The sequence below is a fragment of the Podarcis melisellensis genome (assembly GCF_964234715.1).
Source record: "Podarcis melisellensis genome assembly, chromosome: 9".
In the NCBI taxonomy this organism is placed as follows: Eukaryota; Metazoa; Chordata; class Lepidosauria; order Squamata; family Lacertidae; genus Podarcis; species Podarcis melisellensis.
The window spans coordinates 66888146-66905448 of record NC_138541.1 but is presented as its reverse complement, the minus strand read 5'-3'; the positions used below and the strand labels follow the sequence as shown (position 1 = coordinate 66905448).

The 17303-nt window shown below is 41.1% G+C and overlaps 1 protein-coding gene across 4 annotated transcripts in view; it reads right to left on the bottom strand.

Annotated features, from left to right (window-relative positions):
* The window catches only part of CCDC149 (coiled-coil domain containing 149), a 53205-nt gene that overhangs the window by 18351 nt on the left and 17551 nt on the right, over positions 1 to 17303 (bottom strand). For all 4 annotated transcript variants that reach the window (XM_081924530.1, XM_081924531.1, XM_081924529.1 and 1 more), the window contains exons 5-10: positions 6019 to 6135; positions 4942 to 5114; positions 3419 to 3491; positions 2392 to 2476; positions 1903 to 2047; positions 197 to 273 (exon numbers count right to left, since the gene is read on the bottom strand). In XM_081924530.1, the coding sequence (XP_081780656.1) occupies positions 197 to 273; positions 1903 to 2047; positions 2392 to 2476; positions 3419 to 3491; positions 4942 to 5114; positions 6019 to 6135 (670 nt within the window). The remainder of the gene's footprint in view (positions 1 to 196; positions 274 to 1902; positions 2048 to 2391; positions 2477 to 3418; positions 3492 to 4941; positions 5115 to 6018; positions 6136 to 17303) is intronic.

Sequence of the window (17303 nt, the reverse complement as noted above, 5' to 3'; positions counted from 1 at the left end):
TATGTGTGAAAGATTTCTTGTTCAGTAAAAATATTTTCATATTACTTTTCTTATAGAGACTAAAAAAACAAACCCTGCAGTAAATGAGGAAAACAATGCACAATGTAAACAGCAGCTTTCTTATGAAATACACTTTTAAAAATGTCCTTATGTTCAGGTACCCCCAAATTAAGTACGACTATGAATTCTGACTTACCTGGAAGACTCCACAAACCAGAGACTTCTAAAGTCCTCAACTTTTTCTCCAGTTCTGCTACACGATTGCCTAAGATTCTGAAATGAAGATAAAATGTTCCATGAAATGTAATTAAAAGTATAGTAATATCACCATGGATGGGCATGTGCCCTGTTTATATTTGATGGGTGATATTCAATGATAGGTGATATTCAGTGTCGTGAGAGAAGACATCCGCTTATGATACACAAATTTACATTTAAACGTATGGTATAGATTAATTCACGTGAAATACATATATTTTTTTCACATCAGGTTAGAAACGTCTCCAATATATCAGAAATTATTCTGAAATAATATATGTATGACATGCCCATGCAATCCACCCACTCCTGAAATTGGTGTACAATCTCAAGGCTTGCACATTTGCAGACTACATTAATGGGTTCACTTCTCCTTCATAATTAATCAGAATGGCTTCCTGCATATTTGCCTAAAATCCACTGATCTCGTTACCATACATCCAGTCTACATATCAACAAATCCTATGAAATCTGCAGTTGACTTAACTACTGTAACAAGGAATATGTAGTATTATTGCAATATGTATTTTCCAGTGACTGTAACTAAGCATGTTTTGAGGAATTCAATTTTTGTGAATTCCAGTGTGCCCTGACCTAATCTATACATCTCGTGCTAATGTGTACTCCTCACTGCAACTTGATTTTACACTTTCTAAATTGTTCCAATGCAGCTCGTGAGTAAAAAACTAAACCCCTATAGTTTAAAAATTGTGTATTTGAAAGAAAAGCGTTTTTAAAAATCAATATTTTGAAAGAAAATATCTCTGTAATGCTAATGGAACTGTACAGTACACCTTAAAGAAGGAATGCGCGTTCGGGTTTATCAAGCCACAATTGTGAGTAACGTTAAAAACGTAACATCAAGGGTTTTGGTAACATATTATGAAACCATGCTGCGTCAGAGCCACTTAAGTTTCAGCATCCTGCTTGACTTAGCCAGTAGCAAAATCTAAGCACTTCCATTGAAATACAGTGGCACCTCGTTTTGAGTCAAGCGGCCATTTTGTTGAATGTCCGCGGCAAACCTGGAAGTACCGGAACGGGTTACTTCCGGGTTTGCCTCTCGCGCATGCGCAGAAGCGCAAACCACTCTGCGCGCATGTGCAGAGCGGCGCTTTGTCGTGCGTCCTTTTCGTCTAGTGTCCGGGGCTCTGGAACGGATCCCAGTCGCAAAACCAGGTATGACTGTAATAGCATATTCTTTCCGTTATTAACCCTGCCACTGAGTCCCTCCTGTTTCTCTATGTCGGATTTTAGACCATACGCTTCTTAGGGCGCAGAACTGTCTTCTTGTGCTTTGCAAAGCACCATGCGCATGGATGGTGCTAATAATGCTGGTGATATCAGCAATATGTATCTCTCAAAACTGATGCACTGGGTTAACGGCAAAATAACTACAATTTCTTACGTTTTTACAATTCCATAAAGATGCACACCCAGATTCACATTGTTTGGCGTTTTTGCTATACCCCAAGATAAATGCCTTTAAAACGAAACGCAAAACAGATTTTGAACTAAGTCAACTGAAAGTTCGAACCCTGTATGGGACAACCGCATATTCGTGCACTGCAGAGGGGACTGGAATAGATGAACCTCAGGATCCCTTACAACTCTGCAATTCTCTGTTTCTGTGAAAGTGCCTACTTGTTGGTTTGCCTTTGATGCTGAATGACCATGTTTTTCTCATGGATTGTCTCCAGTAAAGCAGTAGCCAAAGATTTAAGGTCATAAATGGACTGCGGTGTGGCTGGCAGGCTGCATCCATGATCCTCTGATAAAAGCTCTTGGACTGGAAAAATTAAAAAAACAGAAATACTGACTTAGTTTTATGGAGATAAAAGCCTGGAAATGACACATCAATAGACATCGGGGGCGGGGAAAGAATCAAATTCTATTCATTATTACTGCAACCCCTTGATTTGTTTTCATTGCAGCCCTGGAACAGCAGTTCTTAGCTTCTCTCACAGAAATGGTGACTTTTTGAGGGTGTTCATTGTATTGCTCAAAGTTACTGCAGTATCTCAAAGTGAGAACATGAATACATGAGCACAATCTTCGCTGTTTTGCTGAAGTCTCAGAATAGCAGTTCTTAGTTTCCGGAGAGAAAAGGCAAGACAAAAACCAATGCAGTACCTTGCTTAGCGGAAAGGACTCCAGTTAGTGCACTGCTATTTGACTTGCTGTGAGACTTGGAATTTTTCCTCCTCTCTAGTGCATTCTAAAACAAACAGCAATCAAAGAATGGTAATTTGTTTTATTATATAAAAAATGGTTTTATGAGTAGAAAATGTCGATGTAACTTTTGATTAGACTGAGAGATTAAGAAATCAAACTTTGGTCCCTCAAACTGTCCAAATTTATTTATTTATTAAAAGTTTGTGCATGAATATGTAACCACCAGCAAAGAGTAACTTAACACAGCATCCATGTTGTCTCTAAGGTTTTCGCCAAATGGAAGATTATTTTGCTACATATTCACACCCAACTTAAGTAGAAAACAGAGGTACATAGGAAAAGATTTCAGACATCCTGGATATTAATCTAAAATAAATATCCCACTATATCACAATAAAAAGTATTTTTGGTGTTTTTATATTGTAAACTACCCTGTGATCCTTGGAAGAAGAGTGGCATATAAATTAAATAATAACAATAAATAAAAGAGTCATTTTCAGAATACATAAGCAATATTAATGGTCGCTTTCAACTGAACATGATGGATAAATCATTTTATTGTTGAAAAAAATCTAAACAGATTTGGGCAGCTGAAGAATTGTACAGAATTCTTTTACAGCAATTTCTTCTGTAGCAATTGCATTCTCATGGGGGATAAAGCTAATTGAGATCTATCTTTTCTAACAAGCAAATAAAACATGTTTTAATCACTATGGGTATGTGATTAAGCCTTCCAATACTATCAGAATGTATAATGTTGAAAACCTTTATGTAAAAGAAAATAGGTCAATTACAGGTACTAAAATCACCCTGCAGGTCTCTATTAACACAGAAAAGGTGTGGCACTCTGTATTTTTGTGAATGAATTAATCTACTTTCTAATCAACTCTCTGAATGGGTAACAAGACGGAAAACAAATACAGGTGCACACCACAAACACATGAATGAAACTGATTGCATATTATATCACAAAAACAAAATATACCTTATACTTTACAATATTTGATTTGAGAATGTTGACCTCTTCTTGAATTTGCTTTAATCTCTCATGAAGATATCTGGAAAGTCAGAAAACAGACTATATTACTTTCATGAAGCTGTTTATCCATTGGGCCATTTTAAAAGGTAACAGAAAGTAATGCATAGATAGTGAAAGAGCTGAAGTTTGTAATCTGCTTATTTAATTAATTAGCAGGATTTATGTACTGGTTAAGCATCAACAATCTCTATGTGGTTTACAAAAAATATACATTAAAAATATCAATAAAACCAAATTTTAAAAACAAGTTGACCTAAACATTTTCAAAGCATAAGTAAAATCAGCAGCTTAAAAAAAATACCATAACAAAATAAAATCTCATGATCAAGTATATGTCAAGTTTACATGGATGGGTAGGCTTGCCTAAAAATGTTTTTTAGCAGACACAGGAAACAATACAGGGCACAGTATTAATGGGGAAGGAATTCCAGAGTGTAGGATCAATTCCTTCTAAGCACAGAGCGGACATTGTGTGGCACTTGTAAATGTGCCAGTTCTGCAGAGTGAAGAAGTCAAATGGACATACATGGGGGAAGGTCATCCTTCAAGTAAACTGGCTGCAAGCTTTAAAAAGTTTTATGCGCTAAAAGCAACATCTTGAACTTGGAACAAATCAGCAGCTCAAAAAAATGAGGGGACTCAAGCTGCAATGGTGAACTGAAGGATTCACCCATCCCTTGCTAAGCCCATTATAAAACAAGCCCACCAGAGTCCTGGCTCAGTTCATGATGGTCTTGCCACCAGCTAGACCAACCCCTTAAAATTTAATATTGAATAAAATTGGTGACAGTGGACAACTCTGTCGGGTACCTGACTGGAGTCTGTATTTCTTTAGCCTTGTTTTATTGACCCAAACTGAAGGAGTAGATTAGTGACAATCAATTTAATCCTTGAGATAAACTTCGCGCCTAACCCCATATTTTGTAGAACTTGAAAGTATTGCCACACTATTCTATCAAATACCTTTTTCACATACAGTGGTACCTCGGGTTACAGACACTTCAGGTTACATACGCTTCAGGTTACAGACTCCACTAACCCAGAAATAGTGCTTCAGGTTAAGAACTTTGCTTCAGGATGAGAACAGAAATTGTGCTCTGGCGGTGCGGCAGCAGCAGGAGACCCCATTAGCTAAAGTGCTGCTTCAGGTTAAGAACAGTTTCAGGTTAAGTACGGACCTCTGGAACGAATTAAGTACTTAACCTGAGGTACCACTGTAATTAAACAGCTGGGTGGGGCTTTTTAAGAAATAGTGATAGTATTTAACAGCTTCTTATACTTGATGTTATGTTACTGGCTTTATTTTATTTTTTTAAATGGCTCCAAAGTCTTCTGGAGTATCTTACTGCTTTTAAACTAAAATTGAGAACTGCAAAATACTAGCAATGACTTAATTTTTGAGGTGACCCTTGCAAATGCTATGTGGCCCATTGTTCCGATAAGTTATAACAATTTCTAAACAAACTCACCTGTTCTCCATACAAAGAGCATCAATATCGATAATGCGGTTTACATGTCCTCCAAGAACATGGTTAAGCTCCTGGTTTAATCTGTCAGACTTATCTTGGTAAGAAGAGCGCTCCGCTTTCACATCCTGTAGTTCATCCAATGCTGCTTGAAGATCATGTTGCAGAGTCTCAATCTAACAAAAAACCAAAACTCAAATGCATCACTGTATTCTGTTGAATATTATATGAACCTATGTGCAAAATAACCTGTTTCTGCAAGCAAAGCTTTAAAAAAGAGAAGTTAATAACCAAAGTAAAGGTAAAGGGACCCCTGACCTTAAGGTCCAGTCGTGGACGACTCTGGGGTTGTGGCATTCAACTCACTTTACTGGCTGAGGGAGCCGGCGTACAGCTTCCGGGTCATGTGGCCAGCGGGACTAAGCTGCTTCTGACGAATGAGAGCAGCGCACGGAAACACCGTTTACTTTCCCGCCGGAGCAGTACCTATTTATCTACTTGCTTTCGAACTGCTAGGTTGGCAGGAGCAGGGACCGAGCAACGGGAGCTCACCCCGTCGCGGGGATTCGAACCGCCGACCTTCTGATCGGCAAGTCCTAGGCTCGGTGGTTTAACCCACAGCGCCACCCGCATCCCTAATAATCAAATTACATCTCTCCTTATGGTAGGGAGTCTGGCTGAGGAGAAGCAATAGGCAGAGGGGAATTTAGGCAGCATTTCACCCCCATACCCTTTTAACTATTAAAACTGGATTATGTCCCAAAAGAAAATACTTCTTCACACAACACATTTATTTATGAAATTCAAAGCCCAGGTGTAGTGATGGCCATTAGAAAGGAACTAGACAAATTCTGTTAGGAGTTTGGAGAGGATTTTGGATTTCATGCTTTGCTTGTGGGCTTCTGGGTAGCATCCAACTAAATGCTGTAAGGTAACTGGATGTCAGAACAGATGGTGTCTGGCCTGATACAGCAGGTCTCTTTATATGTTTTTACTTCTGCCCTACAAAGAACTCAAGATCCAAAAGTATATTCTGGAGGTACCAGGAACAGATGTACAATTATGTACAATGGTAAGTACTTGTTCTCGTGCTTTCTCCAATTGCTGGACAAGGTCTTCACGTTCATGTGGTGCGAAGTGGCGTGCCCCAACCTCCTCATCTCCGAGTCTTTGTTTAGCTATTGTCATCCTAAGGAGCTGAAAGAAACACCGGCAAGTTAGTGCTTGAATTAAGGCAGTTTAATGAGGATTAATGATAGATGATCGATAGATGGATGGATGGATGGATAGATAGATAGATAGATAGATAGATAGATAGATAGATGATAGATATTTGACTCCATCAGACCAACATGGCTACCTACTGGAATCTAGAACACACTTAGACACTTATGTGTTTGTCAGTTATATGTCTCAAATAGCCCTCAGGCTTTCTTTCAGTTTTAGCTGGAGGACAATTATGAGAATAACAATTAAACACATATCTAGAACATTTAATTATTTTCTTGAACTTCCCTATCAGTAGTAGCAATACTCTATCCATACCAGTACTTTAAAAAAATTCCTACAGCCTAAAATATAAAGGTAAAGGACCCCTGGGCGGTTATCTCACTTCAGGCTGAGGGAGCTGGCGTTTGTCCACACACAGCTTTCCAAGTCATGTGTCCAGCATGACTAAACCGCTTCTGGCACAACGGGACACCGTGACAAGTGCCAGAGAGAATAGAAATACCGTTTACCTTTCTTACACAGTGGTACCTATTTATCTACTTGCATTGGTATGCTTGCAAACTGCTAGGATGGCAGGAGCTGGGACAGAGCAACAGGAGCTCTCTCCACTACACACATTTGAACCACCGACCTTCCGATCGACAAGCCCAAGAGGCTTAGTGAGCACCACCCGCTACCCTTAACTCTGGACTAAGTTCCACTGAATACCTAATTTCAGTGAATGAAGTCCTCAATCTGGGATTGCCTTTTGCACAGCTTTGTTCAATGCTTCAGACACAGCAATCTGTTTATTTACAATGAGAATTCTAAAATACCACTGCAGTTAAAAAAACCCTCATCAATCCCTGTGCCAGGCAAGATGTGCCCAATATGACAAACCAAAATATTTCACCAGTGTTTATGTGATCTCCAAAAGCAAGTATTCAAACTAGCATGAACTCAATTCGGAGCCAACCGTTTTCAAAGCTACCGTCAAAAATGTTTTGAGGAGTGAAAATAAAGTGCGCAAGTTACCTACAAAATGATGAGGCCATAGTGGATGCAACTATTTAAATCCAACCCTCCCCCTCCACATTCTGCATTGCTGGGAGAGAGAAAGAATTACATCTCAGTGGTCCAATTTGTAGAATTGACGCAGAGGCATGAGAAATCTGCAGTGAAAACTCCCATGACTTAACATTTTGCAGCTGCGCTACAGAATTAATGCACATCATTATATTTCATGAAATAGAAGATCACTCTTCTGAAATTGAGCATCACATATTAAGGCTACCTAAAGCAATTTCAGAATGCCAATCACTTAAGTACCTATGGGCCAATTAAAATATTGCTGATGCAAATGACCCGCGATCCTCTGTTTCAGCCCCATTAAGCCCACGCTGCTGTGGCTGCTATTCTTCATTTGACAAGCTCCACAGGGTGACTGACTTGCAGGCCTCAATGAGGCATTGACCCCCATGTTGCTTTCATTTTGGCAAATTGGGCTGTTTTCGCATTCCCAGCCAGCAAAAATGGGGAAGAAGAGGAAGATGTTATGTGTGTGTTTTTAAGCACCAATTTATTTATATTTTTAAAAGCAATTTTACTAATAATAAAGACATGAATGGAAGGTGGTTGGAAAGAAGACTAAGAGAAGCTGGTGGTCAAAGAATCAAGCCCCTGAGTTTTAATCTAACAGCAGAAGCCTTACAAGTACAGTGGTACCTCGGGTTAAGTACTTAATTTGTTCTGGAGGTCTGTTCTTCACCTGAAACTGTTCTTAACCAGTTTATCCACTTTAGCTAATGGGGCCTCCTGCTGCCGCTGTGCTGCTGGAGTACGATTTCTGTTCTCATCCTGAAGCAAAGTTCTTAAGCTGAAGCACTATTTCTGGGTTAGCGGAGTCTGTAACCTGAAGCATATGTAACCTGAGGTACCACTGTAGCTGTTATTGCAGATGAAATTTTGGTAAGGTGATCTTTTTAGCCGTTTGTGGGTCAGATCTGGTGTTGTTCTTCCATGTCCAACCGCCCAATTCAACAGCCTATCAGCTTATGGGGGTCCATCCCTTAGGATCCCCCCCTAAGCTTTTTGTACCGATGCGAACCTTGGGGCTCTTCCAACCTTGATGACACTTCCTTCTTGAACGTGCACAGTGCTGTTTTAGCTATGGACCAACACTCAGAAAACTGAGGATATAACTATTATGGATAATGATTTGTTACTTGTGTTTTTGGTTCTTTTTCTCATGCACGATTGTGAACAGTTTGAATGTAAGGTATGTGGGGAAATGAAATACAAATGAAGCAACTACAAACCAGGATTTTGGATTCCACGCTCCGCCTGGGTTTCCAAGGTGGCAGCTGTAGCCAGGAGAGTCTTTGCTAAGCCTAGACTAGTAAACCAGCTACACCTTTTCCCAAATAGGACAGGCCTAGCCACATTCCTGCATGCCTTAGTTACATCTGGACTGGAGTAGTCTAATGCACTCACATGCACTGTCTTTGTAGACTGTTTGGATGACATTTATTGGGTTGGAAGAGCCCCCAGGAAACTCACTCTGTGTTTGAATGTTGGCCAATAAACTGAAGCTGAATCCTGAAAAGACAATTGGTTTTATGCGCGCCCAGGTTCTCACATCTGGGAAGCGGCCCCTTTGGGTCGCTGTAATCCATGCTCTAGTAACTTCCAGATTGGGCGGTTGCAATGTGCTCTGCGTGGAGCTGTCCTTGAAGATATCTCGGAAACTTCAACCGTTCCATAACACAGCAGCAAGATTAGGGGCTGGGGTTCCATTTAGGTATCACACAACCCATTTTAAAATAGCTGCACTGGTTGCCAGATTGTTTCTGGGCCCAAATCAAAGTGCTCATGTTCGTGTTTAAAGCCCTAAATGACACAGGACCCAAATATCTGAAGGACCACCTCCTTCCTTAGAGACCCTCTCGGATTATGAGATCAGCAAAAAGTGCTCCATTACTAGTTCCTCCACCCTCAAGAGGCTCAGGATTAGGGGGTTGGCATTCTCTGTGAAAGCCCCTAAGCAACTTTAGTATACAATTCCTGGTGAATGCTGAAAATGCACCTCTGGCTTTTGACACTTGAGATGTGTATATTTTAGAATCCACCTTATTTCTGTGATTGTAAGTTGTTTCAAACTGATTTTAACATTGTGTTGTAATGCTGTAACCTGCTCTAGGACCTTAGGGTGAAGGGTGGGTGATTATTATTTCCTGCTCAGTAAATTTTTGCTGCTTGGCAGCTTTCAGGGGACCCAAGCTAGAATGGGTACATCTAAAGCAAATCTTTGCTTAAAATTAGAATAAGTAGTAGGAGGAGGAGGAGGAACATAAAAGATAGGTGTGCTCTGGTGCAGATGCAATGCTGGCTGCCTTCTAACTTCAAAGGTGATGTTAGGAGTCAACCATGGAATTCTGCAACCCCTACCTGCACATTTCACCTTCCTCAAGTGAATGTCCATCTTAACTGCAGATAATGAAAACTTTTTGGGGGTAGGGCTCCAAATGGATCGAGATAAAAAAAAGCCAATGTTAAAATGTGGTTTTAAATCCTAGTTAAAAGGGAAACAGGGACGCGGGTGGCGCTGTGGGTTAAAGCCTCAGTGCCTAGGACTTGCCGATCGAAAGGTCGACGGTTTGAATCCCCGCGGCGGGGTGCGCTCCCGTCGCTCGGTCCCAGCGCCTGCCAACCTAGCAGTTCGAAAGCACCCTTGGGTGCAAGTAGATAAATAGGGACTGCTTACTAGCGGGAAGGTAAACGGCGTTCCGTGTGCTGCGCTGGCTCGCCAGAAGCAGCTTCGTCACGCTGGCCACGTGACCCGGAAGTGTCTGCGGACAGCGCTGGCTCCCGGCCTATAGAGTGAGATGAGCGCACAACCCTAGAGTCTGTCAAGACTGGCCTGTACGGGCAGGGGTACCTTTACCTTTACCTAAAAGGGAAACCCTTCTAAGCTTCCCCCAGTAAGCTGTTTATCTTTTTCTCTCACCGTGAAGGTAAGGCCCCTTTAAGAGATGGGGAAGAGGGGAAAACAAAGTCATCAGAACTGAAGAGATGTGTCTAGAAGCAGAGAAAAAAAGCTGGGAAGTAAACTAAGATGCAGTTCTCTTGTATTAAAGCGCAATAAATTATTTAATGTTTCCAGCATTGCTTCACAACGCAAGGAACAACACACTCCCTAAAACCAATCTGCCACTCCTACTCAAAATAATATTTCACTACGGGTGACTCAGAACTATTGAGCAGTTCTTCCAGAAAACTCCAGATTTTCCTATCTGCTAGCCCAGAAATAGTGGAAACACTTTTATTTCTTTAGTATTTTGCATTTATTGTCCAAAAGGCACATTCTGTCCGCGGTGGCATGAAACAAAGATACCTTTAAACCTCAGGCAAGCTGCATCCAGGAGCAGTTCTGGTGGTGTGTGTCAGGCTTGATAAGAGATTGTGATCGGTCACAAAAATAAACAGCCTTAGAACTCAACTTGCAAACTGCAGTGTGTGCGTGTCACCACAGTTCTGTTAACTGCTGCTGCAAATTCTTCGGACAGATTGCCAGAAAATGTTTTTGGGTGCTTTATAACATTTGAGATGCACCAAATAAATGAAAAACCTAGGTTGTGTCTTTTTAAAGAACATTATGTAATTAATTTGCTTTTATACTTAATCCGCTTGAACTTGGGGTTTTTTGGCCACAACCAAAAAGGTCACTGCCTAAAGCACATTCCTCGCTCAGTTTTCAGGTAGTTATTATCAAGTATTTTTAAGCAACTGCACAACTTAAAATCCCCCCAAACCCTTTAAAAACCATGCCTCTGCTCCTATTGATAGATATGTCTACTGAAGTATTTCCCCTCCTCCTCCCACTCCTATGGCCCAGTTTGCTTGGGGAAAAACAACTGTATGAATCACACATCCAGGCAGAGTTCACCCATAAAGCATCTTTTCAGGCTGCAAAAGCAGCTGCTTGCTCATCTCTTGCCAGAGGTGACACTGGCAGAGACCATCTGGGCATTCACTTTGGAACAGATAGAAGCACAACTATCAAAACGGTACCGAAATTATTCTTTGGGGAGTGTGCATGCTTTAATTATTATTACAGTGCTTTTGTCTAATACGCCAACAAAATTAACAATCTGCCAGCGCAGCGGGGCTCGCTTTGCTGAACCCCAATGGTTCAAGGCACACATTTTAAAATGTAAGAACGTAAGAAGAGCCTGCTGTATCAGGTGGTCAACAGCCCATCTAGTCCAGGATTCTACTCACACAGTGGCCAACCTGAGGTCCACAGGAAGCTCACATACACAACACTTGCAATTCCCAGCGAGTCTGACAGTGGAGGTACAACATGGCCATCATCTAGAAACTTCAGGCTGGCACAGGAGAGGGGTCCAAATTGGGCATTCATCTGGCAATGGGATGGCATAGGAGCCAGTGGATCTGCAACTGGCCCAGTTCTACCACCTGTTTCGTGGTCCTCAACAAGTTCCCCTGAGTGTGAAGATTGGTGGCAGTATACCCTCCCATCTGCTCAGACAGATATCTGGCCTTCGCTGAATCAGATTTTTTTCTTTTATATTCTTTTACTTTTTGGAGCCTGTGTGCGCCCTTCCAACCCAGGAAAGAAGCACATTGATCATTATTTTAAGCAGTCAAAAGGCTATCCCTCCCTGGGATTTCACACTACTGACATCAGATTTCATCACTAAGAATAAAGCCTTTTACTTTCTCGTCTGCAAAGCCTCAAATAAATGAATTAAGATTAGATAGCAAAAGCTAAAGGTGAAAATAAAACAGGCAGTTTTATACAAGCTGGAAGCGCTCAAGTATTCAGAGGTTGTGGAAGTCTAAAAGCTTTGTGGGTTTTGCCTTGGGCAAGCACTGCCGATGCTGACAGCTGTTTCTCATCCATTTGTCCTCCTGTCTATAAACATGTAAGTAAATAAAAAGATCTGTGCCAAGACATAAGACCACACTGCTTTCCCCTCCAAAGTTTACTGGCTTTGGGTTCTTATACATAGTTCATAGTTCCATATAGTTAAAGCCATGGTTTTCCCAGTAGTGATGTATGGAAGTGAGAGCTGGACCATAAAGAAGGCTGATCGCTGAAGAATTGATGCTTTTGAATTATGGTGCTGGAGGAGACTCTTGAGAGTCCCATGGACTGCAAGAAGATCAAACACATCCATTCTGAAGGAAATCAGCCCTGAGTGCTCACTGGAAGGACAGATCCTGAAGCTGAGGCTCCAATACTTTGGCCACCTCATGAGAAGAGAAGACTCCTTGGAAAAGACCCTGATTTTGGGAAAGATGGAGGGCACAAGGAGAATGGGACGACAGAGGATGAGATGGTTGGACAGTGTTCTCGAAGCTACAAACATGAGTCTGACCAAACTGTGGGAGGCAGTGGAAGACAGAAGTGCTCTGGTCCATGGGGTCACAAAGAGTCGGACATGACTAAACGACTAAACAACAACATAGTTCAGAAAAGAAAGAACAAGATGCATCCCAGTTTGCACATGGTTTGCACATGGTTTGCTGTGAACACTTCTATCTGGGCTTTTTGTCTCCTCTCTGCTAGTATGATGGAAGGAAATGACCCCTACCTTAGACATCCAAACCAGGCACTGTAATTTCTTTTGCTCCAACAAACTACAATCAGCAGTACAGTCAGACAAGAACAAAACTTGGCTACAGTTTGTGGTTTGTTGGCTGCAGATCATGGAGTGGGAAGGAGCAAAGTGGATATTCTTTACTCATGCACAGTAAGCCATGGTTTATGGCTTACTGTGATGTGCAAACCCAGCTCCTAGCTTCAATCCTAAGAGTTGAATCCATGAGTGCAAATGGGGCATCACTGCGTTTCAGCTTGAGGATTAATGCCAGTGTAAACAAACAAGGTTTTAACTCATGCTGGGGACTCTCAGTTTGAAAGATTTTCTAAACAGAACACTCTGCAGAGAAAAACGAATGTGTACAAATCTTGTACATGTGAGATACTGGCAAATATTATAACTACCACCACAGAAAGCAATTCATTACTGAGCATTACATGTTTCTTTTAATTCTATAAAAGTGCTGCACAGCAGGCCTATGATAAATTTAGCCACTGTAAGCTAAAACATTAATCTTGTTCAGACCTATTGGGAAACAGTGGTTTCCTATTGTTGTTGTTGTATTATGTATTAGATGCTTTTTTCACACAAAAACAGAAGCAACATTATAACTAAATATAAAAACAGTAATAAGAACCTAAGATGCCCATCCGTAATACATATAAAAGGGCAGATCTAACTCAACCTACCTCACTAAAAAGATGAGCAAAAAGGAGGCCACGGATAGACCCAATACCCTCCTAAATTAAGGCTCTAAAGCCTAAGTGAATAAAAATGTTTTCTCCTGGGTCCTAAAAATAAGTAACGGTGGGTCAGGCATACCTCCATGGGAAAGCAATTCACAAGCAGGAAGTTACCACTGAGAACACCATTCTCATGTTACCAACGTCTACACTTTCTTTGGAGAAGGAGAAGAGCATCAGATGACAAACACTAGTTCAGGGTTGGTTCTCAAGGAGTGTGGTGGTCCTTATGGTATAAAGTCCTTGAGTATTTATAGGTCAAAATCAACATTTTGAATTGACTTCAGTAACTAATTGACTGCCAACGGATTCCTGCCGCATTGTCCCATTCAGCAACCTGGCCACTGAATTCTGCACCAGCTGCTGTTTCCAAACTGTCTTCAACGGCAACTCCATGTATAACACATTCCAACAATCTAACTAGAGTTTACAGAGCAGAAACAACAGAAGCTAGGCTCTCTCTGTCCAGATAGGGGCATAGCTGGGCCACCAGCAACATCCTGGGAGGAATAAGGTGAAACTGTGAACCTCCCTTGTTATTTTTGCTAACGGATGATGTATGCCGTTTATACAATCTTGCTATATTTATAGTATTCAAATGTGGTTGTTTGTATATTATTATATTTGCTATCGTTTGGCAATGTTATTATGAAACTGTTATTACGTTATTGTTTTGTTGTCAGTACGAAATTGTTTTTGTAGTGTTTGTTTGAAATTTATTCCTGTTTTCTTTGTTGCAAGCTGTATTGAGCGTAATTTTTTTCTGTGAAGAAAAGCACCATACAAATAGAATGAATGAATGAATGAATGAATGAATGAATGAATGATGAAAGGCACTTTGCACCACTGCAATAGTAGTGAATCCAGAAGTACTTGTAAGCTAGGCACCTGCACCTTCAGAGGGCATGTAAGCTCCCATTCAAAGCAGGCCCTGCCCTGCCCATGTGGTCTAGGAAACAACCCACTAACAGTGCCTCAGTCTGATCTGGAATAAGCTTCAGTTTGTTGGCTCACTGCTGAGGCCAGATGTTGGTTTACCACATCCATTGCCACACATATTGCTCACAATACACACCAAAACTCCTGATGATTCCACTCAGCAGTGTCATGTAGATGTTAAGCAGCATGGGGGATAAAATGGATTCTTGTGGCACCCCACCCGGGCCTAAATAAGACTGCGCAGGCACTACGCTCTGCAAACAGTCATCCAACAAAATGAGGCCTAAACCCTGATTGAAATGGATCTAGAAAAATCAGTTTTCCAAGAAAGCTGGGATCTGCCCACAATCAAGTGCTCAAGAACTCAAGAAGGGTCATTAGCAATCTGCTGATAGTTATTTAGGTTTTCTTAATTCTGCAAGGGTTTCTTGTGATCTTACCACTGGCTCCTTTAGGTAGACAGGCACCTTACCCCCCTGCAAGGAGAAATTCATCACCTCCCTGGCCCAGCCAGCCATCCCCTCCTTACTAGTTTTATTCAGTCATAATGGGCAAAGATCAAGAGCATGTGGTGTTCCAGATCAAACCAACTACCTTGTTCACATCAAACACAACTAGACTAGACAGTGATCTGGACCCTTCTTGCAATTCATCTGCTATAACAATGGAAACAAGCAATTTTATCCTCAAACAACTCACAAAGATAAGCAACTGCATCACAATGAGGCTCAACTTTGTACCATCCTTCTTTTTGCTCGAGGGGAGGAAGTTTTAATCTTCCTATTGCAGTTTGGTACAAACCGGTTTCTTGCTAGACGGAATATGAGAAACTGTGCTTTGTTCAAACCAGTTATAACAAACCAAAATCAAATCAGAGTGTCTCGCTACGTGTGAACCAGGCTACTGGCTCTAATCTTCCATATATTGTTGGGAATATATATAGCAGCAAAGAATTTTAAACAGGATGGTATTTTGAATTAAGTAAGGCCTAGATAGCATCTTAAAAGGTGAGATATCACCTTGCCGACAAAGGTCCATATAGTTAAAGCTATGGTTTTCCCAGTAGTGATGTATGGAAGTGAGAGCTGGACCACAAAGAAGGCTGATCACCGAAGAATTGATGCTTTTGAATTATGGTGCTGGAGGAGACTCTTGAGAGTCCCATGACTGCAAGAAGATCAAACCTATCCATTCTGAAGGAAATCAGCCCTGAGTGCTCACTGGAAGGACAGATCCTGAAGCTGAGACTCCAATACTTTGGCCACCTCATGAGAAGAAAAGACTCCCTGGAAAAGACCCTGATGTTGGGAAAGATGGAGGGCACAAGGAGAAGGGGACGACAGAGGACGAGATGGTTGGACAGTGTTCTCGAAACTACTAACATGAGTTTGACCAAACTGCGGGAAGCAGTGGAAAACAGGAGTGCCTGGCATGCTCTGGTTCATGGGGTCACGAAGAGTCGGACACGACTAAACAACAACAACATTGCACTTTGGTACAAATTGGTTTCTTGCTAGACTGAATATGAGAAACTATGCTTTGTTCAAACCAGTTATAACAAACCAAAATCAAACCAGAGTGTCCCGCTAGCTCTAATCTTCCATATATTGTTGGGAATATATATGGCAGCAAAGAATTTTAAACAGGTGGGTATTTTGAACTAAGTAAGGCCTAAAAGCTCAGCAGCCACATTCTTCCCTGCAGATTGAGACACAAGGGGCTCTTTACATTTCTCCTTCTCAGCATCAACACAATAATCTGAGCAGGGTCTCCTCTTTAGACACTTCAGATACTTTGTCCCATATGCCTTATAGTTGTTTCCCTGGCACAGGAGCCTGCAGCTAAGAACTCTACCAAAGCCTCTGCTCTGATCACATGGATGAGAAGCAGATGAGACAGTGGCTGATGTATGTAATTAAAAGACAGTGCTTCAGGGAACATGACGGGGGGGGGGTAGATGGGAAGCCTCTGCAGGTCAGATTGGAAGCAATGTTCACCTCTTTACCTACTTAACCATTAAACTGTTGAACTTTATGTTCCCTATGCACTAGAGAAGCCTTCTCCCCAGCTATTCCAGATTACAATTCCCATCAGCCCCGGGCAGTCCAGCCATGAAGGCTGCTGCTCTGCTTTAAAATCCTGTTTTTCCTTAATCTTGCACTTTCTGGATTGCACTATTAAATCCTGGTTTTCAACGCTTTGCACATGGATAAAGCTACGATTATTAAATGCATTTGAGTTCATATATATTAGTTAACACAGACAAGTGGCATTTGTTTAATACCAAGTGCCAGAATTACGAGTAATGTTCCATATGAACTGCTAAATTTAGGAATGAATTTATAAAGTGGTGATTAGCAGGCAATGTTTTAAAATAAAAAAGTAATATATATGTATATATTTGAAGCCTCCCATCTGTCTTTTTAAGCAGCAAAATGTGAATGTATTCCTGATATAATGGACCTTTTAAAATGGTGCCTGCACTTACTGAAAATACTAATTTTCTAGTAAAAGAAAATACTAAATCACAACAGAAAGTGATCTGCCTCTCCTTCTAGTGATAATTTATTACGAAACACTAATTAAAACTATGAAAGCCCGCAATGATTAACTCAAAACAGCAGTATAAAGGGTATGTCAAGCTTCTAAATATTTGGCTTTTAAATCACAATATATAGAAAGTTATTTTGCAAATTGCAGAAGGGGATTAATGGAGCAGGTGGGGGAGTTTATGGCCTCATCCACAATTCTTAGATTAGCTTTAGATGAAGCCAGGAGCCAGTGCTTCTTACATTCAAGAGAGAAGGAAAACAACAAACCAGAGAAGCCCACTTACCCTTTCTCA